Genomic DNA, 26,891 nt, shown 5'->3' on the forward strand with positions numbered 1-26,891 from the left:
TCCGATGACCTCGACTCAAACCTCAACCATGAACCAAGCTCGATATAAACACATAGACTTCAAAACCCGATATAAAAATGAATTGTGAGAATAGAGAACCCAAAATAGATTCCGGCGAGTTTCAGTAGTTTTGGTATGGATTCGCTTAAAAATAAAAAGAAACAAGGAGCTTTCTGGGATATCGATACTGGGTTGGATCTGTTCAACGTACCAGAGAATTTTGGCCAATAATTTCATTGGAAACCTGAAACCTACCGGGAAGCTCGACCAGAATCCAGTGTTCGTCTCACCAGATCCTTCTCCCTATCCCAATAGGTGTGTGTGTGCATGTCAATCTATGTATGTGTGTGTTAGTATCTTCAGTGAATTGAGAGTGAAGCCTATCTAAGAAATGAAAAATGGAAGATCTTGTGTGTGACCATTTTTGTGTTTTGTTAGTGGAGTCTCTCAGGTGAGTGACGATGGAGATGATTGTTTTCCCCCATGATTAGAGAAATGGGGATCTTTTTTTATGTGAGTTGTGTGCTCAATTCTGTTCAGGGGAATATGCTGTGGGGTCCTTGTATTTGTTATGTGGAGTGTATTTTGTTATGGTTTGTTACAAAAAAGAAGAAAATGTGAAGGGGTATATGGCGAAGGGTAGTGAGGTGGGGTAGGGGTAGGGGTAGGGTAGTGAGGTGGATGAGTTGGTTAGGATATGGTATGTTAGGATAGGGAATGGATTTATTTAATTTTGTTATTGTTTGTATTTTTGTGGGGTATAATTACACGGGTGAAGGCACTTAGTAAGACGGGGGTAAAATGGTAAAAATGCTTTTGGGGAGGGACAAAATTAGGTGTCTACATCATACCCCCTTTGAGAGCAAACACAAAGTGTTTTCAGTCAAAGAAGTAAGAGCTAGATAAAATTTTGACCCGACCATTATTCATGGAAAGAAACAGAAGGAAGAAGGACAACCGATTAGAAGAGTCGAGTGAGGTCCCATCGAGGTTCCGGTCCGCGTTTCTGTCATTACATCAAAAAATAAAAATTACAAGAAATGACTCGACTAAAAGGTACGTCTTATAGAAATCAAAGGAGCAACTCGACTAAAAGGTATGTTTTTTAGGGGTCAAGGGGGAATGATTCGACTAAAAGGTACGTCTTATAGGAATCAAAGGAACGACTCAACTAAAAGGTACGTCTTCTAGGGGTCAAGGGGAATAACTCAACTAAAAGGTATGTCTTCTAGGGGTCAAGGGAAATGACTCGACTAAAAGGTACGTCTTATAGGAATCAAAGGGAGTGACTTGACTAAAAGGTATGTCTTCTAGGAATCAGGAGAATGAGTCAACTAAAAGGTACGTCTTCTAAAAGTGAAGGTTTAATTTAAGAAGTGTATCACCCAACAAATGAAAATTGAAATCCCTGGACCAGAAAGTGTGTCTCCGAGGGATATAAGATGATGAATTATTAATATGATTTAATTATCAAACCTGTGCAGCAACATTGCTTCCTGCATTTGTAAAAGCGAGAAATTACGGGCCTTGATGTTTAGGCTTTGAAATCCTTGATTTGAACGTAACATGTGTTCCTGTTTCATGCAAAGAAAACTTATGAGTATAAAAAAATGGTGGTTCATTTGTGGCTTTAGCTTTCATGGAAAACGATCTTGCCATTATCACATTTAACCTTGCTTCCAACCGTTTGTATGCATCATTGACTTGCTGTATAATTGACCAAAACTCAGGTTATTAAGAGTGACTCTAAAACAAACACAGTATTTCTGCTTTGCCATGTTTCTCAGATAAACCCTTTGCGCTTTGGTATTTCCATGGGTTCCTAGACTTGTCTGTTGACAAAACTTTCAGCATGCCCTTTTTGGGCTCACAATCATGTCTCTTTCATGTGTTGGCTATTGTCTTGCTTTGTGCAATCAAAGAAACTGGTGGCCAGCTTTGAAATCTTTTCTCACTTATTTTTGATACGGACTTGACTCAAAGACAAGAGAAAAATGATAATGATTTTTTTATTTGGTTAACTAACTCAAGAAAAATAAAATAAAAATAAAGAGAAGAAAGAAAAGACAATGAATGTCCCCATTTGAAATAATGAAATGAAAAATTCATCTAAAAATGACAGTCAACACTAATGATTATGCCATGCATTTTGGATTAAGCAGCTTGATCTTTTCATCCAAACTTTCTACTCATTGTTGTTAAGTTAATGAACTTGAAACTGAGTTGCTTCCTTAGATCAATTGTATTTAAGTCCCCATTCAGATAGTGTCGCCTTGGAAGGATTTCACCAACAAGCTTCTCTCATTTTCTTTTCCTCAACTCACCATTGCCTTATGGTGTCTGTAAGGGTTTTCCACTAATGAGACTCTCTTATTTTCGTTTTCCTTAACTCAAAGTCGTCTTATAGTGCTCGTGAGAGTTTTCACTAATAAAAATCTCTCATTTTTATCTCTCTTAACTTACCATCATCTTACGGTGCCCGTGAGGGTTTTCACCAATAAGACTCTCTCATTTTTCATTTCTCTCCTGATTCCTTATGCTAAGGAAGACAAGTAGTTCCCAAAATGCACCATCACATCTATTGCATGCTTAGCCTTAACATTCTCAAAGATTGATCTCAAGGTCTTTCTTTGGTTGTAACTTGGCTTTTGGATAGGGTTATAAAGAAAGGGTAGCATGAGGCCCAAACGACACCTGAAATGGGACTTACAACTTTTGGAATCAACTCAAACAATGATGATTAACTCATGCCCCAGTTTCATTTGACTGGGCTATTCTAAACTATTTATTTGGTTGGACCGAGCGCTTAGTAGGGCAGCCTACGTATCTTACCCCTGAGTGAGGAGAATCAGGTTATGCGTAGTTCTGGCAGCTTGTTCTTTCACTTGATTCTATTTTTTTTCTTATTTTTGTTGACTCTTTTTCTCTTTGGGACTTTTCTGACTTTATTTTTCTTGACACTCATCTTTTCTTTCTTTTTTGACACATTTTTTGAATTTTGTTGACTCTATCTTGATTCCAAAAGAGGGGTATGAAAGAAAATAACACTAAGGCCCAAATGGGGGTAAACAAAGGATGAAACAATGTTTGGATATCAGAATGAAATCCCTTCATCATATCAATTCTTGAAAATGCTAATACATAGCATGCAATGCGAAAGTGCATGATCAAGATCACTTATGAAATGTTTTACAACACTAACTTTCCCCGAGCATGTGTGCCACGTATTTTTGTACACTTGCCCAGCATACAACTCCACTTTATTGTACATTCCTCATGATGAAGGACTCAAGACTTCGTGGAGCTAATTTTCTTCCTGTTCCATTTGACATAGGATCACACATTTACTAATTGACCTAATTGAGATATGTATTTCAATTGATGACCAAGTTATTCTCACGATTCTCAAAATAATAGCCTTAATATTTAAAGAAGGCTTCAACTTGATCACCAAATGCCTCAGCACTCTATCTATTATCTCAGATGCTCTCTTTTTCTAACTTTAACCCTCTGATTCAATGTTCATGCTTAAACTGGATTTTAAGATTCGGCTGTAAATTTCACTAGCATGTCATGTCACTAGAGTTAACATAAAATGTAGTATGTAAAGAAAAAAACAAAAAACACATTTAAAACATAAATAATAATGAGACACTTTATTTAATAAAAATGATAGATAGAAGGGTTTGAACATAAAAACAAAGGGACAAAACAAGATAGATCCCAAACTACAATCCTGAAATAATTCGGATAACAGAAAACAAAACAAAACAAAATACCAGACCTCTTCCTAGTAGGGAGGGGTGACTTCTCAATTGATCAGCCTGACATCTTAGCCACTGGTTTGCATATCAGCAAGACTAGAACTTTTCTCACTGTCAATGTTCTGCACCATATTGATTTATCCTAAATCATCTTTTCAATTTCTCTTTTCAAAGCATGACAATCTTCAATACTGTGACCTTGAACATTAGAATGATATGAACATCGTATATTAGGATGAAACTTCTTGAATGTGGGTCAGGAGTATACCCAAGGAGAGGAGTGCTCATGCCCTGCTCTACCAATCTCTGGAATAAAATGGAATAGGATTCCCTAGTAGGAGTGAAATTATCTTTTTCCTTCCTCCTCTTTGTGAAATCTAGTGTTGGATGAAACTTGGATTTAGAGGTTCCTTGGTAAATTTGTGGGGGTCGAGGACCATATTGAGGGACAGGTGTATGCCACTATGGATAAAAAGATGTATGAGCATACAATTGTGCATTGTTCAAAAGATATTGAGGAAGTGGAATGGGATTTCTTGGATTTTGGGGAAAAAAACCTTGTTGCAAGTGGTTATGTGGATCTAATATGTATGCTCAGGATTGAGGCTGACAGTACTGGTGGGTTGGACCTCTCAAACTTTGATTTGGCCCTGGCATGACAATAGGTGCGTTTTCCTTCTTCTTTCCTTCAGTTTTCTTGGGTTGATTGCAATGTCGTCCCAAATGTTTCACAGAATCCTTCTGTCCATCAGGCTCCCAAATTTTGATGTCTCAAAGATGGGAGTAAGGTTAACACTTGAAGACATGCCCCAGTTTTTATATTAAACATCTTCATAGCCTATAAGGGGAATTTTTCATATTATTTTCTACACTCTTAACTTTCCCAACCACTTTCTTTAGCTCTTCTAGTATGCTAGGCTTCTTAGTAAGAAATTTTGGTGGTCTACTTAATTTAACGGTAGGATCAAGAGTATAACAATGATCATCAAGAGTATTGAACGTGAATTCACTAGTGGACTGGGGAAGCACAATCATTGGATTGATAGCCAAAGTGGAAGTCTTAGTAGAAGGTTGAGCAACAAAAGCACAGACGGTATGTGGTGCTGTGAATGTGGTAGACTTACACTGAGGAGCTAAAGAAAGAGTGGTGGAAGTATTGAGGTACATTTGACTTGAAATGGATTCTAAAGCAAGCTGTGGTGCATCAAAAATAGTAGGAAATTGACTTTACGATTTTGGTGAAGACTCAAGGTACTTGTAGGGTCAAAAGTGGGGAACGAGGGTGGAGGCAGCCCACTGGCCCAAGCTTGGTACATTTCCATCATTTGTTGTCTCAGTCTCAAATTCTCTTCCTTTAAACTCTCAATTGTATGAATCTTTGTTTCATCCATGGTGCCACTCTCTATATCCTTGTTGGACACAACTAAACCTTCCTTGGATTTGTTGTGATATGGAGGACCAGCCAAGAAGCCACAAACCAACCACCTTAAACTAACTGAACAAGAGACAACAAATATGTTAGAGTTCAACATTTTTCAAAACCTCTTTTTTTTGTTTTTTTTTGAAAATATCACCAAACCCAAGAAGGGCGCCTACATATCTCACCCCCGAGAGGGGAGAATTAGGTGTGCATAGTTCATGAAGTCTTTCCAAAATGGCCAATTAAACTCTTTTTTTTTCTTGGAACTTTAAGAAGAAAAGAAAATAACAAATTATCAAAAGAATTGACGAAAATCCTTTTTACATTTTTCAGATTTAAATTCCCTATACAAAATGAAATTTATGACAACCAAAGAAAAATCTCTTTTTGAATTTTCAATTCTAAATTTCATATGAAAATGAAACTTGAAACTATTAAAGGAAAATCTTTTTGTAGTTTTCTTTTAAAGAAATATATGACACCTACTCTAATAAAGAGTGAAGAAAATATTTTTTGGATTTTTTTTTCATATTCCTATATAAAATAAAACCTATGATTACCAAAGAAAATCTTTTTGGGTTTTCAATTTCGAATTTCATATGAAAATGAAAATTGAAACTATTAAAGAAAAATCTTTTTGCAGTTTTCTTTTAAAGAAATATATGACACCTACTCTAACAGAGAGTGAAGAATTTTTTTTTTGAATTTTTCAAATAAGGTCTCCGAACCAACAATACGCTGCCTACGTATCTCACTCCCGAGAGAGGAGAATCAGGGGTGCGTAGTTCATCCAGATTGGACAATTAATGATTAAATAACAAGCTAGACCCTGATTTAAGAGATACAACCAAAGACGGACGATGAACCATGTTAATAAAATCTTTTGAGTTTTCATTTTGACACTTCACAGAAAAATGACATCAACAACTATGAAAGAAAAATCTTTTTGGTATTTTCGTTATATGAAATGTAAAAAATTTCTAACATCTTTTTCTGCATTTTTCTTTTATAAAAACTTCTATGAATGAAAAATCTTTTAGAAGTTTTTGAATTGTGAATGCATGCTAAACGAGACAAAGGAAAATCTTTTTTATGTTTTTGAGAAAATGAGTGTGAAAGGTAAGAATTTTTTTTTGAATTTTCGAATTGTGAAAAACAAAAGCCATAAAAAACTCTAAAAACTACGAAACTCTCTTTTCTGACTTATTTTTCTTTTTTATTTTTTTTTCTTCAACACTTAAAATTCTACACACTTTACTTCTATCACATGCTTTTCCAAAATCAGTTCGTCAAATGACCACGTTACCCTCAGAGATGCAACATTTAGCACGTAGAGATGCCTTAGAGGTGAGTCTCCCACAAAGCGCCACGTAGGTCCTGCTAGGTCTTAATATGATGCAAATAAGTATATCCTAAAGGCTGACCTATGTTGGGGTTCACTAACAAGGCAGTTCGGGGGTGTATATGGTCAATAGTGGCTGCGAGAGCTTCCCACCTACTCCATCACACCGACGGCACCCCTTCCTAAGATAAGGGTGACTCAACTAGAGGTTGTGTACAATACTTGTTCTACAGACTTGTTGCAGAAAGAATGACTCGGGTTATGCACATAATGCCAGATATAAAGCGATAACATATAAGGTAAAAACTATAAACAAAGAGCACGTAGGCACTCAACAATGATAAAACAATAACAAAAATCAACACAAACAATGTCTATACACCCATAGTGCCAAACAAAGCCGATACAACTCCAAAAATAAGATCGAATTCTGAAAAATATCCCCAGCAGAGTCGCCAGAATTGTCACACCCCTTTTTTTTTTACCAAAAAGATTGTATTGATTTTAAAGGTTTCATAGGGTTGTTATTAGTAAAGTGACAAAAAGTGAAGATTTGTTTCAAAAAGAACTATTTACATTTTTTATTAAGGGTCGCCAATTGACATAATCCAGTGTATCAAGTCACCTTTACAAGATCCTTTTCAAAATGAATTGACTCTTTCAACTGGTTTGCAAATAGAGATTCCAGCTAAGGAATTCTGTTGACCGAGGGGAAGGTGTTTGGCACTCCTCGATCCCGTGGTTAAACCACGGTCACTTGGTGGATCATATCAGCTAATTTGACATTACAAATGTATAAACCACACAAAATCACACAAAAAAATAATCAATCAACAACCAAAATGAAAACAATCCAAAATTTAATGTTCAGTCCAATTATACAGTCCAAAATAAAAAATACGAAAATGTAAACCTACACTAACCTAAACTAGGATCTACCCGATGCCTCGGGCCTTGATCACAAACATCCTTCGCATACAAAATCCTTTGGGACATTCCCCTATGAGTAAATACAAATGGCTTCGGGGCATTCCCCGACTAAATGAATACACTTTCAAATATGCTAAACAAAACATTCGACAAGTATTCCAATTTCCAAACATTCCAACAAACCACCAATTCTAAGTTTGCCTACCCGAGGCCTACTGCTTGCCTACCTTCTTGATGACATATCACGTTCAACATCAACAATTAATCAAAATACCCTAATATCCACTTTTATCAATTTTCGATTCTCGCCCCCAAATTCAACTCAAGGTTCCAACGTGATAATTCACAATTGCTACTTTGAACGATCCATAACCAATAATAATAAAATCAAATAATGAATCAAAATCACCAAAAAACACTCATGTCATGTCATGCTTCACACAAATCAAACACGTAAATAAAATAAAAGTGAGAAGAGACAGAATTGGACCTCCGATCACGCTTTCAAAATCAAGGTATTATTCCAATTAAAATCAGGGGAATCCGCGTCCGATGACCTCGACTCAAACCTCAACCACAAACCGAGCTCGATATAAACACATAGACTTCAAAACCCGATATCAAAATGAACTGTGAGAATAGAAAACCCAAAATAGATTCCCTCAAGTTTCAGTAGTTTTGGGATGGATTCGCTTGAAAATCAAAAGAAACAAGGATCTTTCTGGGATATCGATACTGGGTTGGATCTGTTCAACATACCAGAGCTAATTTCGGCCAACAATTTCGCTGGAAACCTGAAACCCTACCAGAAAAGCTTGAAGCTCGATTGGAATCTAGTGTTCATCTCACCAGATCCTTCTCCCTATCCTGATCGGTGTGTGTGTGCATTAATCTGTGTATGAGTGTGTTACTATCTTTAGTGAATTGAGAGTGAAGCCTATCTAAGAAATGAAAAATGGGAGCTCTTGTATGTGACCATTTTTGTGTTTTGTTAGTGGAGTCTCTCAGGTGAGTGACGATGTAGATAATTATGTGCCCCTATGATAGAGAAATGGGGATCTTTTTTTATATGAGTTGTGTGCTCAATTCTGTTCAGGGGAATATGCTGTGTGGTCCTTGTATTTGTTATGTGGAGTGTATTTTATTATTGTTTGTTACCCAAAAGAAGAAAATGTGAAGGGGTACGTCGCGTAGGGTAGTGAGGAGGATGAGTTGGTTAGGATAAGGTATGTTAGTATAGGGAATGGATTTATTAAATTTTGTTATTGTTTGTATTTTTGTGGGGTATAATTACACGGGTGAAGGTACGTAGTAAGATGGGGTAAAATGGAAAAAATGCTTTTGGGGAGGGATAAAATTAGGTGTCTACAGGTATTTGCGAATTTCACTCTGCAATCATTTCTTGGGAACAAGGGTTTATGTGGAATGCACATTTTGGAGGTTCCTGCTTGCCCTATCAATAATATTGGACAACAATCAAAGTCTTAGGAGCTTGTGATGAAAATTATTATTTCAGTGGTTACTTTATCCTTTCTGCTATTCTTATTGGTTTCAATTTTGATAATGAAATAGCAGTAAAAAAAAAAGTCTAAAGATGTTGAAAAAGTACCGGTGATCGGGACCTATCAATTGATTTCTTATCATGAGATTCAACGAGTAACAAATAATTTTGATGGGTGTCAAATTTAATTGGTGAGGGAAGCTCTGGCTTTGTATATAAAGGCACATTATCTAATGGAACTGTTGTGGCCATAAAGGTTCTGGATTTGGAAAATGAGCAAGTATGCAAGAGGTTTGATACCGAATGCGAAGTTATGAGAAATGTTACACACAGAAATCTTGTCCTTGTAATTACTACTTGTTCTAGTGAGTATATAAGAGCCTTTGTTCTACAATATATGTCCAACAGGATCCTCGAGAATTTTTTGTACGGAGAAGATTTCCACTTGAACCTTCTTTAAAGAGTTAATGTAATCGTTGATGCGGCTATGGCAATTGAATATTTGCATCATGGTAATGACACTCCGATAGTTCATTGCGACCTGAAGCCAGCAAACGTTCTTTTGGATGAAGATATGGTGGCTCATGTTGGTGATTTTGGTATCTCTAAAATTTTAGCCATAAGCAAGTCCATGGCACATACCGAGACATTGTGTACTCTGGGCTACATTGCACTAGGTAAAAAAAGTCCCGACTTTTGTATCATAATTAAGAAATTCTAGAAGTAAAAAAAGCTTGTCTCTATTTGTATAGAATTGGTTTTATATTTCAATTAACTTTTCTCATTTCATTCTTTTTTTTAGAATATGGCTCAGAAGGAATAGTGACCACTAGTGTTGATGTTTACAGTTATGGCATCATGCTGATGGAGGTTTTGACCAAAAGAAGGCCAACAGATGAAGAGATATGTAATGAAAATCTTGGCTTGAGGAAATGGATAATACAATCATTTTCAGGGACTATGATGGACATTATAGATGACAATCTTTTTCATGAAGAAGAACAAATCACTTCTAAAAGTGAAATCTGCATAGCTTCCATGTTCGAATTGGCTTTAGATTGCACAATGGAAATGCCAGAATCTAGGATAACCATGAAAGATGTAGTCAAGAGGCTTAAAAAATCAAGAACTCATTTATAAAAACATAGAAGTCAGCATATCTTTCGATGGTGTTTTATAGTAAACTCGTTGTATTGTACTACCTGGAGTCATGTACTATCTGTACTTCAGAGTGTTGCATTTCCCATATTTTGTTTTTCAGATTTGAGTAGTTTAGAACCTGATTCCTTAAATTATTTTTGAGGTCATTGATATACTGTTTGAAAAAGGGCTAAAAATATGGGTTTAAAGAGAGTTAGATGGTTAACTGAGAAGGGATGAGCTTGAAAGCTTCATTGCACCAAATCGTGTTTCACCGGTGCGGGGTTGATTCTGTCCTGAAATATGGATAATCACTGTATACTTGCTTCGTGCTTTGGTATACTAGAGAAGAGAAACTCTAATCCTTGCAGCAAACTTGGATTGGGGGCTTGGCGAACGAGTTAAAGCCAGACCCACATAGCCCATGGTGTACAGAGATGTCGGGTGTTATATCTAGACAGGACTAAAGAAAAAAAGTTCAGTCTATGTTTTAAGTTGTTATTTGAAGTCTTTCTTTATTTCCCTGTGATTCGACTTCTATCTTCATAATTTTTTTTATAAAGCATATATTATCATTGGTTGTTCTATATACCAATTTTAGAGCATATCTTATCATTGGCTACATCATTTCATGAGGTAGGTTCGGAGGCACTCCCTCGTGATTCTGTGCAACGTTAGGTTCATCGGGACAAAATCAGTTTTCAGTATTTTTAGTTGATGGTATCGCAGGGGCCTTGTCCTGGCTTAAGCAGTTTTCTTATGTTAGAGGTTTCATAGACTAGTCTAGTTGGATATTTTTATGTCATATGTTCAGAGTTTTGGGTTGTTGTTTAATCTAAATTGAACAACTTCTTTTTGGTCTATTTTTTCCATAATTTGAGGATCATTATGCTTATAATGAGATGCTAAGGGGTCTTCTCTTTCCTTCATTGGTCTGACATGCCCGTTACATCCAGGTCCTAAGCTCGGGAGTGACAATACTATTCCTAAGTCTTTCGATGGTGTTGTTTCTGAGCATAAAGTTAGTGTGTTGTCTTTTGTTTTCCTGGTCTCTTTTTGTTGGAATCCATTCTCATCAGTTAGTTAGTTAGTAACTAATCAAATAGTTGGTTGCAGTAATATACATTCAGTTGGCTAGCATAGTTACTGTTTCATTGAAATTTATGAATACCTTTGAGAGAGTTACTTAGTTTGTTAGTTGGATGGTGAGTTGGCAGTTAGCTAAGTTGTATAGTTCTAATTGTGCTGATTAACTGAGAATCTTCTAGATGATTCAAGAAAATGTACCCTCATCTATATATAGATGCTCAAGGGAAATAATACAAACACCTGATAGTTACAGAAATAGCTTCTCTTCCTTCTTTCTTCTTCTCTGCACAATGCAGCTTGTTTTGTTTGTCCTTTCATTCGATAATTAGTGAAATCTTCACATGGTATCATAGAGAGTTCGATCACAGATGATAGAAGGAGAAATTCATAGAGTTTTAGATATCTGCTATGGTGAAATTTTCAAGCTTTGTTCTCAACTTAGTTCTGAATTGCTGCTATGGTGAAATTCTCAACCTGTTCTCAATTTAGTTCTGAATTGATTTTCTTAGCTGGATTCTGAATTTATAATTCCCAGCTTTCTTTCTGTTGTAAGTGCGATTGATTATTATAAGATTTAGATCCGTATATCTAGCAGATTGATTGATAGGAGCTTAGAAATGGCACCAAAAATAGATCCTAGTGATCCTTTGTTCATAGGAACATCAGATTTTTCAGGAGCTGTCTTAATTCCAATCAAACTGGTAGGCTCAGAGAATTACAGTGTATGGAGTAGATCGATGAGAATAGCCTTATTAGGGAAAAGGAAGTTTGGATTTGTAACTCGAGCATGTAGTAAAGAGATGTATAGAGGAGAACTACATGAGCAGGAAACTTGTAATGTAATAGTATTGTCTTGCCTAATGAGCTCAGTACAGAACTGCTTAGTAGAATTTTCTATGAAACAAATGCTCATGAGTTATGGGAAGATTTAATGGAGAGGTTTGACAAGGTAAACCGTATGAGGTTGTATCAGCTACATAGGGAAATTAATACATTATCTCAAGGGACTGATTCTGTGGCTACATACTTTACCAAGCTGAAAGGTTTGTTGAATGAGTAAGATGCAATGATCCCTGCTCCATCGTGTGATTGTCCAAAGTCAAAATATTATGCAGATCATTTATCTCAATTGAGACTGATGCAATTTTTAGGTGGTTTAAATGATTCCTATGATCAAGCTAGGAGACAAAAATTCTATCAAAGGGAGTTACTCCTACTCTTAACTAAGTTTATGCTATGGTAGCAGAGAATGAACTTTAGTAGCTTGCTTGTGCATCTATCACAAGTGAAAAATTCGATCCTATGGCCATGCAGGTCAATAAAAACTCCAATAGAAACTCAGACACAGGTTACAGAGGTCAAAACTATAAAATGAAGAAGTGTGATTATTGTCTACTCAATGGACACACCAGAGAAAATTGTTACAAGCTAACTGGTTGCAAAAGAGGAAAGTAAATGATAACAGTAGAGGTTCAAGAGGATTCATGAATCAAAATCATGCTACTGGATTTAATGGTGGTAAAAATCATAAGGATTCTGGGAGGTTCAATGCTAGTGGACATCATGGAAATAAATTTGCATTACAAGTCAATACTCAGACTTCACTTAACAGTTTTAATAATCAGTTTGCTGGTGGAGTTGTAGGACAATCTACTTCAACTAGCTGTGAAGGTCATAAGGAAGCTAATAATGCAGCGTTTTCCAAAGTACAAGGGTTTACTAATGGAGAATACGAGCAAATCATGGATCTTTTGAACAAGGATCAACAAGACCTGAAGTATAACTCCCCATAAAAGTCGTACGTGCATTAGTCCCTAATAATGTACTCTTAGCCTTGGAAATTTGAAAATATTCTAAGTGTCAGAGAGGCTTAGAATCATTTTTAGCTTCTAAAACTTTGGGGAATTTATTTTCAACCTTCCCGACCTTCGATTATAGATTTTCTTATTGCTTCAGGATCGGGGAAGTAAATAGTACATATTGGGCGAGTTTCGGAATTTTTAGATGTCATTTAGGGCATGTTTGGATGCCCAAAATAGTGGCATCATGCAATTTGCTTGCATCGCATCCTGGTATCATGCGATATAGCATGCGACGCATGCTCTAGTTAGGTGGGATAGAGCATGCGACGCATGCTCTGCTGCACGTACCTGGGAATTTTAGCATTTAAGCTCTGTTTCATTAAGGGTGTTTTAGGTATTTTCCATGCCCTTTTCATCTTAAACACGATATTACTACCCCAATTAAGCACATTATTCATACTTGCACCAAAAATGATCAAGAACACTCTTCAGGGTTTTAAACAAGAATCCCAAATAACTCAAGATTCAATCGTGGGTTTTTAGAAACGATTGAAGATTCGGAATCCCCAATCCGTAAGCTTTGATAATTACCTATTATCTTTTGATATTAAGGTACGCGGCGTTTTCTTAAAATCTCATAGGCATAGAAATCATGTTTTTAAGAAAAGGGTTTCGGATTTGTGAATACAATCATGTTTTAGAAGTTTTCATGGTATGTTTTAGTCTTTAGGCCTTCCCCAAAATGAATTGAATTGATGTATGTATATATGTACATGTTTTAATGATTGATGATTGAATGGAGTGCATGATTCATGTGAAAATCCCTCTCTTGTTATGATTTTCCTTGTCATATGATATGGATTATTTTTGAAAGGCATCTTGAAAAGCATGTTACGAAGTATCTTAATTTATGAATGATTTGGTTATGAATCTTGAATTCGAAAGAGAGGGTTGTTTGTATTGAAAAATTTTGATAATACATATGATGAAAGAGTGCATGGATTTTGCCTAAAGCACATCACCACCTTATGTTTGAAGAGTTCTTGCATAGTTTTGACTTATGCTCTCGGAATATGAAATCTCTTATAATATTTGTATGTTTGGGTGGTCTGAACTATGTTTTAATGAAATATTTATACATGATGCATTATGGCTCAGAAATAGGACTTGCAAGTCTTGGTGTGAAGACACCAATTCAGCTTTTTCCTTGATAAAATTTAGAACAAAATAGAATGCATGTTTGAAATCAGACTTTTCAGATATTAAAACTTGAAAAATGCATGATTCAGAACAGGAAAAAAATGGGCACAACAAGAGCTTAGATGGTTCCCCAAAGAAAGCAAGGTTTCAGACAACTCATTGCCCAAAACTTTGATTTGCCGATCCAAGTTTATTATATTATGCTGGACTAGAGCCTTATGGCGTATAAGACTCAGACACTCCAACCCTTGCCGTAAACTTGGATTGGGGGCTTCCACGCCAAGTCAATGATGGATTCCATATAGCCCGTGAAATATCAGACTGGTAGGGGAGTGCCACCTAACTCAAAAGTAATACAAAGATCAGATATTGCATTGACAAGAATGATTTATGATTTTCAGAAAATGCCCATGTATTTTAGAACTATTTCATGTATGGTATTTTGACAAATTGCTCTCCAACTATTTTATTTATATAAAACTTTATTTTGGATTTCTTTGCGTACCAGTACATCTGTATTGACCCTCCATCCTACCTCCAGGTTCCGAGGCTCAGTCTAGGGGTCCAGAAAAGTAGTAGATTTTATCAGACGGTGTTGCAGTTTTCAGTTGGTGAGCCTTCTATGTTCTAGAAGGCCTGTCTTTTTAGATCATGTCACTTATTTCCATTTTGGTTTACTGGGGCCTTGTCCCAGTTTTAGATAGTTGTCAGATTTCTATGTAGTAGACATTTCGCATCTGAGTAAGATGTTATTTAAATGTTATTGAATTCCAGTTTCCATCTTTACGTTGAATTTAGAATTGGCCATGTTTCTGTATCAGATTATGTTTTCCGCATCTTCTCTTATTATATGAATGTTATGCACGATTACTAGACAGAATAGGATGTTCGGGCCTTCATGGTTTGGATATCCGTCAAGGCCAACCCCTAGTTCGGGTTGTGACAAACTTGGTATCAGAGCACGGTTCATGGTCCTAGGGTATTTGCAAAATTGTGTTGGGTAGAGTCTTGTTTATGGGTGTGTAGCGTGCTACATGTATAAGCAGGAGGCTACTAGGAATTTAGGAAAGTATTTCCCCTCTTTGTAATTTAGTTCGTGCTTTAGAGTCAGAGTTAGAATTGTCCCTTAATCAGAAATCTACTGTATTTTAGAAAACAATCATTCCTCCTCATCGTTCCAACTAGGATACTCAGGATGATGAAGTCTGCCCCACTTATGGCATGCGGAACCATAACAGAGCCCACACCCCAGAACTTATTCCTACTTTAGGAGTACCTCCATCCCCGACTAGTCCTCCTCGAGCTTTGAGGACAAATGTTAATCATTCTCTGACTTCTTAGAGGGACGTATCGAATGCAGAATTTAGACAATCCATTCATATGCTTGCCCATTTGGTAGACGCACAGAATTGAAGGTAGGAGGATAGTGGGTCTACATCTGTTACTTCTGAGGTGACCAGGGTAGGCCAGTTCATAAGAATGAACCCGCCTAAATTCTCTGGCACTAAGTTAGAAGAGGACCCACAGTAGTTCGTAGGCGAAATCAAGAAGAGTTTCAAAGTAATGCATGTGGATCAGGTGGAAGGGGTTGAGCTAGCAGCATACCAACTTAAGGATGTAGCGAACCAATGGTACAACGAGTGGGAGGATGTGAAAGGTGAGAGTGCTGAGCCCACAGTTTGGGATAAGTTTGTAGAAGCTTTTCTTGACTGATTCTTTTCTCTATAGTTGAGGAAAAACAAAGAAGAGGAATTCATGAATCTTAAATAGGGGAAAATGAGTGTCTGGAAGTAACTCTAAAGTTTAACCAATTGGCTCGTTATGCTCCAGAAGTGACAGGAAGTATGAGAGCCCGGATGAGGAAATTTGCATCTGGCCTTTCCAATGATCTAGCACTTGAATGTCAAGGGGCGATGCTAAATATGAAAATGGACTTTGCTAGGCTGTCAGTCCATATACAACAGGTAGAGGAGAAGAAAAAGAAAATTTCTGAATCTAGAGAGAGAGACAGGCAAGCGAAGAGGGCCAGAATAGCGGATCAGAACCCCAGTCAGTAGCAGAGAGGTAATTGGGGTAACAAATAGCAAAAAAAGAAGTTTTGGAGTAATGCTTAGTCTGTAGCTAGTGCCCCAGTGCCCCGAACCCCAGTTGATAGATGATCTTAGAGTTTTTAGACTATTCATGGACCCAGATATCAGGATACTCAGTCACAGGGCAGTGTGGCTCAGCAGCATCATACTTTTCCATGGTGCGAGATTTGCAGTAGGCATCATCCAGGAAGGTATCAGCTTGGCTCACTGGTGTGTTATTCATACGGCCAGACGGGTCATTTCTAGAGAGATTGTCCCTCTGCTAGGAGGAATGTTGGTGGAGCTAAGTCTCTAGAAAACTCTTCTGCACCACCACCGCTTCAAAAGGGTGCCACCTTAGATGCCGGAAATGGTCGTAAATGGCTGTATGCTTTTAATAATTGCCAGGAGGTGGAAGCCTCACCAGATGTAGTCACCGATATATTACAAATCTATTTCCGTGATGTATATGTGTTGCTTGATCCCGGGTCTACCTTATCTTAGATGACCCTGTATGTGGTTGTTGGTTTTGGGTTTGAGCTCGATGTGATTGCTGAACCTTTCTCTGTTTCCACTCCAGTGGGTGATTCCGTTGTGGCTAGGAGAGTGTATAAAAAATGTGTTGTGTATATTCTTAGCCGAGATACTGTAGATGATCTCTTAGATCTTGATATGGTCGATTTTAATACTATCCTATGGATGGACTGGCTCCATTTGTGTTATGCCACACTAGAATGTAGAATCCAAAAGGTTACTTTTTCTTTTTCGAATGAACCAACAATAGAGTGGGAAGGGAATTCTTTTACACCTAGAGGGCACTTCATATCTTATCTCAGAGCCCGTAACTTATTTCCAAGGGTTGCTTGTATCATCTTATTCGGGTTAAAAATTCTAATGTCGAAGGTCTTCCTCTTTAGTCTGTCTCTGTAGTAAATGAATTTCCATAAGTTTTTCCAGATGATCTCCCAGGAATTCCACCTGATAGGGAGATAGATTTTGGCATTGATGTGTTGCCAAATACCCATCCTATTTCTATTCTGCCATATAGAATAGCTCCTGTAGAGCTAAAAGAGTTGAAAGAACGGCTAGTAGATCTCCTAGACAATAGTTTTCTTAGACCTAGTGTTTCTTCTTGGGGTGTACCTGTACTGTCCGTGCAAAAGAAAGATGGTTACCTACGTATGTGCATTGATTACCGTCAGCTGAATAAGGTTACTATTAAAAATAAATATCCTCTTCCTAGAATTGATGACCTCTTTGACCAACTTCAGGGTGCTAAGTTTTTTTCTAAAATAGACCTTCGTTTGGGATATCATCAGTTGAAAGTTAGTAAGTCAGACATTTCTAAAACAGCATTCTGAACCAGATATGGTCATTATGAATTCTTAGTCATGTCCTTCAGATTGACTAATGCTCCTGCAGCTTTCATGGACCTAATGAATAGGGTCTTCCATCAGTTCCTAGACCTGTTTGTCATAGTTTTTATTGATGACATTTTGATTTACTGCAAAAGTGAGGAGGACCATGCCAATCACCTCTGAATTATTATTCAGATTCTTAGAGATCATAAATTGTATGCTAAATTCTCCAAGTGTGAATTCTAGCTGAATGTTATTGCGTTTTTGGGGCATATTGTGTCTAGTGAGGGGACTCGAGTTGATCCCCAAAAAGTTGAGGCAGTGAGAAAATGATCCAGGCCCACAACTCCAACCGACATTTAGAGCTTCTTGGGTTTGGTGAGTTATTATAGAAGGTTCGTAGAGAGTTTCTCCTCCATAGCTACACCACTTACTAAGTTGACTCAGAAAAAGGTGAAGTTTTTGTGGTCTGACTCTTGTGAGAATAGTTTTATTATGTTGAAAGAAAAGTTGACTACTGCTCTTGTTTTGACTCTTTCAAAAGGTATAGAGGGTTTTGTTCTATATTGTGATACATCTCGAGTGGGAATTGGTTGTTTACTTATGCGGCATGGTAAGGTGGTAGCTTATACATCTCGTCAGTTGAAGGTGCATGAAAGAAACTACCCTACTCATGACTTGGAGTTAGAGGTTGTGATTTTTGTTCTTAAGATCTGGCAGCACTATTTGTATGGTGTACATGTTGATATATTCACTGACCACAAGAGCTTACAGTATGTTTTCTCGCTGAAAGAATTGAACCTCATGCAGAGGCATTTGATGGAATTGCTAAAGGATTATGACATAAGCCTGCACTACCATCCAGGCAAGGCAAATATGGTAGACGATGCCCTCTATAGGCTATCTATGGGCAGTCACTCTCATGTTGAAGAAGAGAAGAGAGAGATGGTGAAGTATATTCACCAGCTTGAAAATCTAGGAGTGCAACTCTTGGCTTTTGAATAAGGGGGAATGGTTATTCATGAGATAGATAAATCTTTCCTTTGTGCAGGAGTTAAGAAGAAGAGGGTTGAAGATCCCATCTTAATACAGATTAAGAAAGAGGTGGGTCAACAAAAGGTGATGTCCTTCAAAATTGGTGGTGATAGTATTTTGAGGTATCAGGGTAGATTATATGTACCAGATATTGATGGTTTGCAGAAGAGAATCCTTGACAAAACCCACACTTTGAGGTATGTTGTTCACCCAGGATCTACTAAGATGTATCATGATCTAAAATCTATGTATTGGTGGAATAATATGAAGCATGATGTGGCTAACTTTGTTTCCAAGTGTGTGAATTGCCAACAAGTCAAAGTAGAGCATATGAGGCCAGGTGGTTCTTCCCAAGAGATAGACTTGCCTTTGTGGAAGTGGGAGATGATTAATATGGACTTTATTATGGGACTCCCGAAGTCCCGAAACCAGTATGATTCTATATGAGTAATTGTGGATAGGCTGACCAAGTCAGTCCACTTTCAGCCTGTCAGGACTAATTATTCGGGAGAGGATTATGCTAAGCTGTTCATTGCAGAAATAGTTCTTTTGCATGGGGCACCTGTGTCCATCATATCCTTTCGAGGTACACAGTTTTCTTCTCAGTTTTGGAGATTTTTTCAAAAGGGTTTAGGTACCCAAATGAATTTGAGCACTGCTTTTCATCCCCACACTGATGGGCAAGCTGAGCGCACCATCCAGACCCTTAAGGATATATTGTGGGCCTGCGTAATTGACATCAAAGGTAGTTGGGTGGAGCATTTGCCCCTAATAGAGTTCACGTATAATAACAGTTTCCACTTCAGTATTTAAATGGCACCATTTTAGGCATTGTATAGGAGAAGATGTAGGTTTCCAATAGGATAATATGATGTAGGCGAGACACAGATATTTGGGCCTGATCTTGTTTATCAGTAAATGAAGGATGTGAAAATTATTAGAGAACGACTATAGATAGCTTAGAGTCGTCAAAAATCCTACCCCGATGTTTGTAGAAGAGATCTAGAGTTTGAGTTTGCAGATTGGGTATTTCTTAAAGTTTCTCCCATGAAGGAAGTCATGAGATTCGAGAAGAAAGGTAAGTTGAGTCCTCACTATGTAGGACCATACCAGATTATGAGAAGGATAGATGGAGTTGCGTATGAGTTAGAGTTTCTTGCAAGTTTGGGTTCTATTCATCCGGTGTTTCATGTGTCCATGTTGAAAAAGTGTATTGTAGATCATTCTCTTGTGTTGCCAGTGGAAGAGATCAAAGTGACAAACTCCTTATCGTATGAAGAAGTACCTGTAGCAATTTTGGATCATCAAGTTAGAAGATTGAGGAGCAAAGAGATAGCCTCATTTAAAGTGTTGTGGAGAAATTAGAAAGCTGAAGAAGCAACTTGGGAATCAGAAGAGGACATGAGAAATAGGTACCCAAATTTGTTTGATCCGGTGAATGATGAAATGGAAAGTACAATCCTTGTCCTATTCTTTCCATGCCTTAGTATGCTTGAAATTGTGCTTGGCTATATCCTATATCATCATTCAGGGACGAATGATCCCAAGGGGGGATAATGTAATGCCCCGTAAAAGTTGTGCGTGCGTTAATCCCTAATAGTGTACTCTTAGCCTTGAAAACTTCAAAATATTCTAAGTGTCAAAGAGGCTTAGAATCATTTTTAGCTTCTAAAACTTTGGGGAATTTATTTTCAACCTTCCTGACCTTTGATTTTAGATTTTCTTGTTGCTTTAGGATCAGAGAAGTAAATAGTGCATATTGGGTGAGTTTCAGAATTTTTGGACGTCGTTTAGGGCATGTTTGGATGCCCAAAACAGTGGAATCATGTGATTTTCCCACGTCGTATGGTCCATCGCATCCTGATATCATGTGATATAGCATGCGATGCATGCTCTAGTCCGGTGGGATAGAGCATGCAACGCATGCTCTGCTACACGTACCTGAGAATTTTAGCATTTAAGCTCCATCTCATTCAGGGTGTTTTAGGTATTTTCCATGCCCTTTTCAGCTTAAACACAAGATTTTTACCCTAATTAAGCACATTATTCATACTTGTACAAAAAATCATCAAGAACACTCTCTAGGGTTTCAAACAAGAATCTCAAATAACTTAAGATTCAACCGTGGGTTTTCAGAAATGACTGAAGATTTGGAATCCCCAATCTGTAAGCTTCGACAATTACCTATTATCTTTCGAGATTATGGTATGTGGGGTTTTCCTAAAACCTCATAGGCATAGAAATCATATTTTTAAGAAAAGGGTTTCGAATTTGTGAATACAATCATGTTTTAGAAGTTTTCATGGTATTGTTTTGGTCTTTAGGCCTTCCCCAAATTGATTTGAATTGATGTATGTATATATGTACATATTTTAATGATTGATGATTTAATTGATAGTATGATTCATGTGAAAATCCCTCTCTTGTTATGATTTTCCTTTCTTATTATATGGTATGGATTATTTTTGAAAGGCATCTTGAAAAGCATGTTAGGAAGTATCTTAATTTATGAATGATTTGGTTATGAATCTTGAATTCAAAAGAGAGGGTTTTTTGTATTGAAAAATTTTGAAAATACATATGATGAAAGAGTGCATGGATTTTTCCTAAAGCACATGACCACCTTATGTTTGAAGAGTTCTTGCATAGTTTTGACTTATGTTTTCGGAACATGAAATCTCTTATAATATTTGCATGTTTGGGTGGTCTGAAGTATATTTTAATGAAATAATTATGCATGATGCATTATAGATCAAAAAGAGGATTTGAAAGTCTTGGTGTGACGACACCAATTCAGATTATGCGATGATAAAATTCAGAACAGAATAGAATGCATATTTGAAATCAGACTTTTCAGATATTAAATCTAGAAAAATGCATGATTCAGAACAGGATAAAAATGGGCACAAAGAGAGATTAGGTGGTTCCCTGAAGAAGGCATGGGTTTAGACAACTTATTTCCCAAAACCATGATTTGCCAATCTGGGTTTATTATATGACGCTGGCCTAGAGCCTTTTAGCGTATCAGACTCAGTTACTCCAACCCTTGAGGCACACTCGGGTTGGGGGCTTCCCCGCCGAGTCAATGGCGTATTCCATATAGCCCGTGGAATATCAGACTTGTAGGGGAGTGCCACCTAACTCAGAAGTACTACAAAGATCAGATATTGCATTGACAAGAATGATTTATGATTTTCAGAAAGTATCCATGTGTTTTAGAACTGTATCATGTATGACATTTTGACAAATTGCTCTACAACTATTTTATTTATATAAAAGCTTTGTTTTGGATTTCATTGCGTACCAATACATCTGTATTGACCCCCCTCCTCCCTCCAGGTTCTGAGGCTCAGTCTAGTTGTCCAGAAAAGTAGTAGATTTTATCAGATGATGTTGCAGTATTCAGTTGGTAAGCCTTCTTTGTTCCAGAAGGCCTGTCTTTTCATATTATGTCACTTATTTCCATTTTGTTCTACTGGGGCCTTGTCCCAGTTTCAGACAGTTTTCAGATTTCCATGTAGTAGAGATTTTGTAGACTGAGTTAGATGTTATTTAAATGTTATTGAATTCCAATTTCCATCTTTATGTTGAATTTAGAATTGACCATGTTTCCGTATCAGATTATGTTTTCTGCATCATTTCTTATTATATGAATGTTGCACATGATTACTAGACAGAATAGGATGTTTGAGACTTCATGGTTTGGATGTTCGTCACGGCTAGGCCCTAGTTCGGGTCGTGACATAAAGCAGATTAACATGTCAGGTATAGCCACCGGTCTGTTCTCTAATATTGAGTCACACGAATGGATAGTCGACTTTGGTTCTACTTATTACATTACAGCAGACAAAAATGTATTTACAAGAAGGGAAGTTGTCAAAACTGGAATGGACAAAGTGAATCTACCAAATGGTGCAAAGGATGAAATTATGAAAGATGTACTATTTGTACCGAACTTTAAACTGATTTTGGTATTGGTTTCAGAGGTCAGTAGATAGTTGTCTTGTTTTGTATCATTCTATCCTAATTTTTGTGTGTTTCAGGATCTCTACAATGGCAGGGTGAAGGGGATTGGTAGAGAAAGAGAAGACTTGTATATTCTCAAAAATGACATTAGAGTAAAGAATGAACTAGAAGGTCAAAAGCAGTTGGTAGCAGGCTCAACTGTGCGTGATATCATCCTATGGCATAAAAGACTTGGGCATCCATCTACACAAATATTGAAATCACTGGACCTTCTGAGCCACAGTAAGGATATTGATTTTTTGAATAATTGGCAAGTCTGTCCACTAGCCAAACAGACTAGATTACCATTCCCTACTAGTGAAACTAAGTGAGATGTATGCTTTGATATTGTTCAGACTAGATTACCATTCCCTACTAGTGAAACTAAGTCAGATGTATGCTTTGATATTGTGCACATGGATTTGTGGGTTCTTTATAAAACTCAAAATTTTGATAAGAAATTAGATTTCTTGACAGTTGTGGATGATTATAGTAGATATACTTGGATCCATCTTTTCCAACTCAAATCTGAAACTATTGTGGCCCTTAAAGATTTTTTATTAATGATTAAGACTCAGTTTGGGACTAATGTGAAAGTTATAATAACTGATAATGGGATTGAGTTCCTTAATAATCAGTGTAATGCATTGTTCAATACTTTAGGTGTATTACACTAAATAAGTTGTCCTTACACACCACAACAAAATGGTGTGGTGGAAAGAAAACATAGACAAATTCGGAATATTGCCAGGGCTATCAGATTTCAATACCAAATGCCTATAAGATTTTGGGTCTGGCTATTCCAGCTGCTGTTTACATGATGAATAGGTTGCCATCCTGATCTATTAATGGTAAAAGTCCTTATGAATCATTGTTTTCAAAGGCTCCTTGAATGGCACATCTAAGGGTGTTAGGTTATTAATGTTATGCTTCAGCACTACCTAAGGGTGATAAGTTTTCTAAAAGAGCTAGACTTGCTGTATTAATAGGATATTCCACCACTTAGAAAGGATACTTGTTGTTGGATTTGAACTCCAACAAACTATATGTCAATATAGATGTCACGTTCCAAGAAAATGTGTTTCCTTTTATAGAGATGAGAAGTCAGAATTTGATGGGAAGTCAGAATTTCTCAAATGAGTTAATACAACAACATGTAGTAGTGAGGATGCAAGATTGGTAGTTTCAGCAGATACCTAGGATGATCATGCCTTGAATGTAAACCTTCCCTCAGATTCTCTAGTGTTTGTTCCACCAGTTGATACCACAAAGTATTCTATTGATCAATCATTTGAACCAATGACTTCACATCCAGAAAATGTGTAATCTATACCTTTTCTATCGAGAAGAACACCTAGAATTCCAAAACAACCTATTTGGATGAAGGACTTTGTAGTCCTAGGGAAGAGAAAAGCTACCAGATATCCTATTGCTAACTACCTGTCTTATAGAGCCACAATTCTTCAGTCAAGAAATTAACGATGAGAGTTGGATCCAAGCTATGAAGTTAGAGATACAATGTCATGACCCGAACTAGGGCTTGGCCGTGACAGACATCCCAAACCATGAAAGCCCGGAACGCCCTTCTCTTTCTGGTAATCATGCATAACATTCATATAATCAAAGAAGATGCAGAAACATATTATTCTACAGAAACATGGTCAATTCTGAATTCAACATAAGTATGGAAAGTGTAAATCTACTATATCTAAATAACATCTGACTCAGTCTGTGAAATCTCTACTACATGGAAATCTGACAATTGTCTAAAACTAGGACAAGGCCCCAGTAGACCAAAACGGAAATAAGTAACATAATCCATAAAGACAGGACTTCTGGAACAAAGAATACTCACCAATTGAACACTGCAACACCGTCTGATAAAATCTACTGCTTTTCTGGACCCCTAGACTGAGCCTCAGAACCTGGTGGTAGGAGGGGGGGTCAATACAGATGTACTGGTACTCAAAGTAATCCAAAATAAAGATTGTATATATATAAATTAAATAATAGAGAGAAATTTGGTCAAAACATCATACATAAAGTGGTTTTCAAAACACATGGGCACCTTTCAAAACAAATCATAAAACATTCTTGATAATGCAATTTTAGGTCTTCATACTAATTCTGAGTTAGATAGTACACCCCTACAAGTCTAAAATCCCAGAGGATGTATGGAATATTCCATGGACTTGGCGGGGAAGCCCCTAACCCAAGTATGCCGCAGGGGTTGGAGTGTCTAAGTCTAATACGCCATAGGTCACTAGGCCAGCGTATAATAATATACCCGGATCGACAAATCACTGTTTTGGGCAATGACTCTTCTGAACTCATGCCTTCTTAGGGGAACCACCTAAGCTCTCTTTATGTCCAATTTTAGTCTGTTCTGAAGCATACATCATTCTAATTTCAAAATCTGAAAACCTGATTTCAAACATTAATTCTATTCTTTTCTGAATTACCATGGTGTAATCTGAATTGGTGTCTCCACAACAAGACTCGCAAGTCCTATTTCTGAGCCATAATGCAGCATGTATAATTCTTTCATTAGAACAAAATTTTGACCACCCAAACATGCAAATAGTATAAGAGATTTCATGTTCCGAAAGCATAAGTCAAAACTATGAAAGAACTCTTCAAACATAAGGTGGTCATGTGCTTTTGGCAAAATCCATGCACTCTTTCATTACATGTATTTTAAACATTTATCAATACAAATAACCCTCTCTTTGGAATTCAAGATTCATAACCAAATCTTTCATAAGTTAAGATACTTCGTAACCTACTTTTCAAGATATATTTCAAAAACAATCCATATCATCTGATAAGTAAGGAAAAATCATATCAAGAGAGGGATTTTCACATGAATCATGCTCTCAATTAAATCATCAACATTAAAACATTTAGATATATACATATATCAATTCAAATCAATTTGGGGAAGGTCTAAAGACCAAAACAATACCGTGGAAAACATGATTGTATTCACAAATCCGAAACCCTTTTCTTAAAAACATGATTTCTATGCCCATGAGATTTTAGGAAAACCCCGCGTACCTTAATTCTGGAAGATAATAGGTAATTCTCAAAGCTTACGAATTGGGGATTCCAAATCTTCAATCACTTTTTAAAACCCACGGTCAAATCTTGAGTCACCTTGGTTTTTTTTTTCTAAAACCCTAATGGAGTTTCTTGAGAGATTTTGATGAAGATACACTTACTTTGGTGTTCTTTGGATTAAATCCCATGTTAGAGAAGATAAGGGGTTGGAGAAGTACCATTTTACCCTTAATGAGATAGAATAGGGTGCTGAAATTTAGCCGGGCGCGATACCCAGGGCGTCGACCACCTTAGAGAACCGGAGTACACAGGGCGTCGCCCACCTTAGAGTGGTGGGGTATCCTGGACGGTCTTTGGCTTAGAACGGGGAGTAGCCCGGGCGGTGCCCCCTTATCACCCTAAGCTACTGAAATGGAATACCAAACATGCTCTTAGGCTTATCTAAAAATTCTGAAACTCACCCGAGATGTACTACGAATTTCCCATCACAACACAACAAGAAAATCTAAAATCGGAGGTTAGGAGGATTGAAAATAAAATCCCCAAAGATTAAGAGCTAAAAATGAGATGAAGTCTCTTGACACTTAGAATATTTTCAAGTTTCCAAGTCTAAGAGTACACTACTATGGGCTAGCACGTGCACGCATTTTATGGGGCATTACATACAAGAACTTGAAGATAATAACACCTGGGAGATAGTCGACTTACCTCCTGGTAAAAATGCTATTGGTTCAAAATGGGTATTTAAAATTAAGTGCAAGGCAAATGGAGAGGTTGAGAGGTTCACGGTAAGGTTGGTTGCTAAAGGTTAGAGCCAATAAGAGGGATTGGATTATAATGACACATTCTCACCAGTGGCAAAGATGGTGACTGTTAGATGTGTCATTGACCTTGCTGCCTTAAGAGGATGGTGTTTGTAACTAATGGATTTCTATGATTCTTTTTTGTAAGGAGATCTAGAAGAAGAAGTATATATGAAGATGCCTGAAGGCTTTCAACAGAAAGAACAATATAAGGTCTGTAGGTTGCTTAAGTCACTTTATGGACTCAAGCAAGCTTCTAGACAACGAAATATCAAGCTCATAGCAACACTTATATCTGCAGGATTCATTCAAAGTGCTTACGGTTATTCTTTGTTTACCTTGAAGAAACCAGAATGGATGGTGATAGTATTAG

At 37.1% G+C, this 26,891-nt stretch overlaps 1 protein-coding gene across 1 annotated transcript; it reads left to right on the plus strand.

Moving 5' to 3' along the window:
* The first annotated feature begins 9,444 nt into the window (after positions 1 to 9,444).
* LOC107871545 (receptor kinase-like protein Xa21) lies at positions 9,445 to 12,979 on the plus strand. Its single transcript, XM_047412930.1, has 3 exons — positions 9,445 to 9,634; positions 9,760 to 10,058; positions 12,599 to 12,979. Exons 1-3 carry the CDS (start codon positions 9,445 to 9,447, stop codon positions 12,977 to 12,979), a joined length of 870 nt encoding a protein of 289 aa, XP_047268886.1.
* Positions 12,980 to 26,891: the final 13,912 nt, after the last annotated feature.

Source organism: Capsicum annuum, chromosome 5 (genome assembly GCF_002878395.1).
Source record: "Capsicum annuum cultivar UCD-10X-F1 chromosome 5, UCD10Xv1.1, whole genome shotgun sequence".
In the NCBI taxonomy this organism is placed as follows: domain Eukaryota; kingdom Viridiplantae; phylum Streptophyta; class Magnoliopsida; order Solanales; family Solanaceae; genus Capsicum; species Capsicum annuum.

What these genes read in the sequence shown, in the direction of transcription:
- LOC107871545 (XM_047412930.1), top strand. Translation starts at nt 9,445, where the DNA reads ATGGCAATTGAATATTTGCATCATGGTAATGACACTCCGATAGTTCAT. An exon ending in TCTGGGCTACATTGCACTAG is followed by an intron (nt 9,635 to 9,759) that starts GTAAAAAAAGTC and finishes TCTTTTTTTTAG; the next exon opens with AATATGGCTCAGAAGGAATA. An exon ending in CTAGGATAACCATGAAAGAT is followed by an intron (nt 10,059 to 12,598) that starts GTAGTCAAGAGG and finishes TGGACACACCAG; the next exon opens with AGAAAATTGTTACAAGCTAA.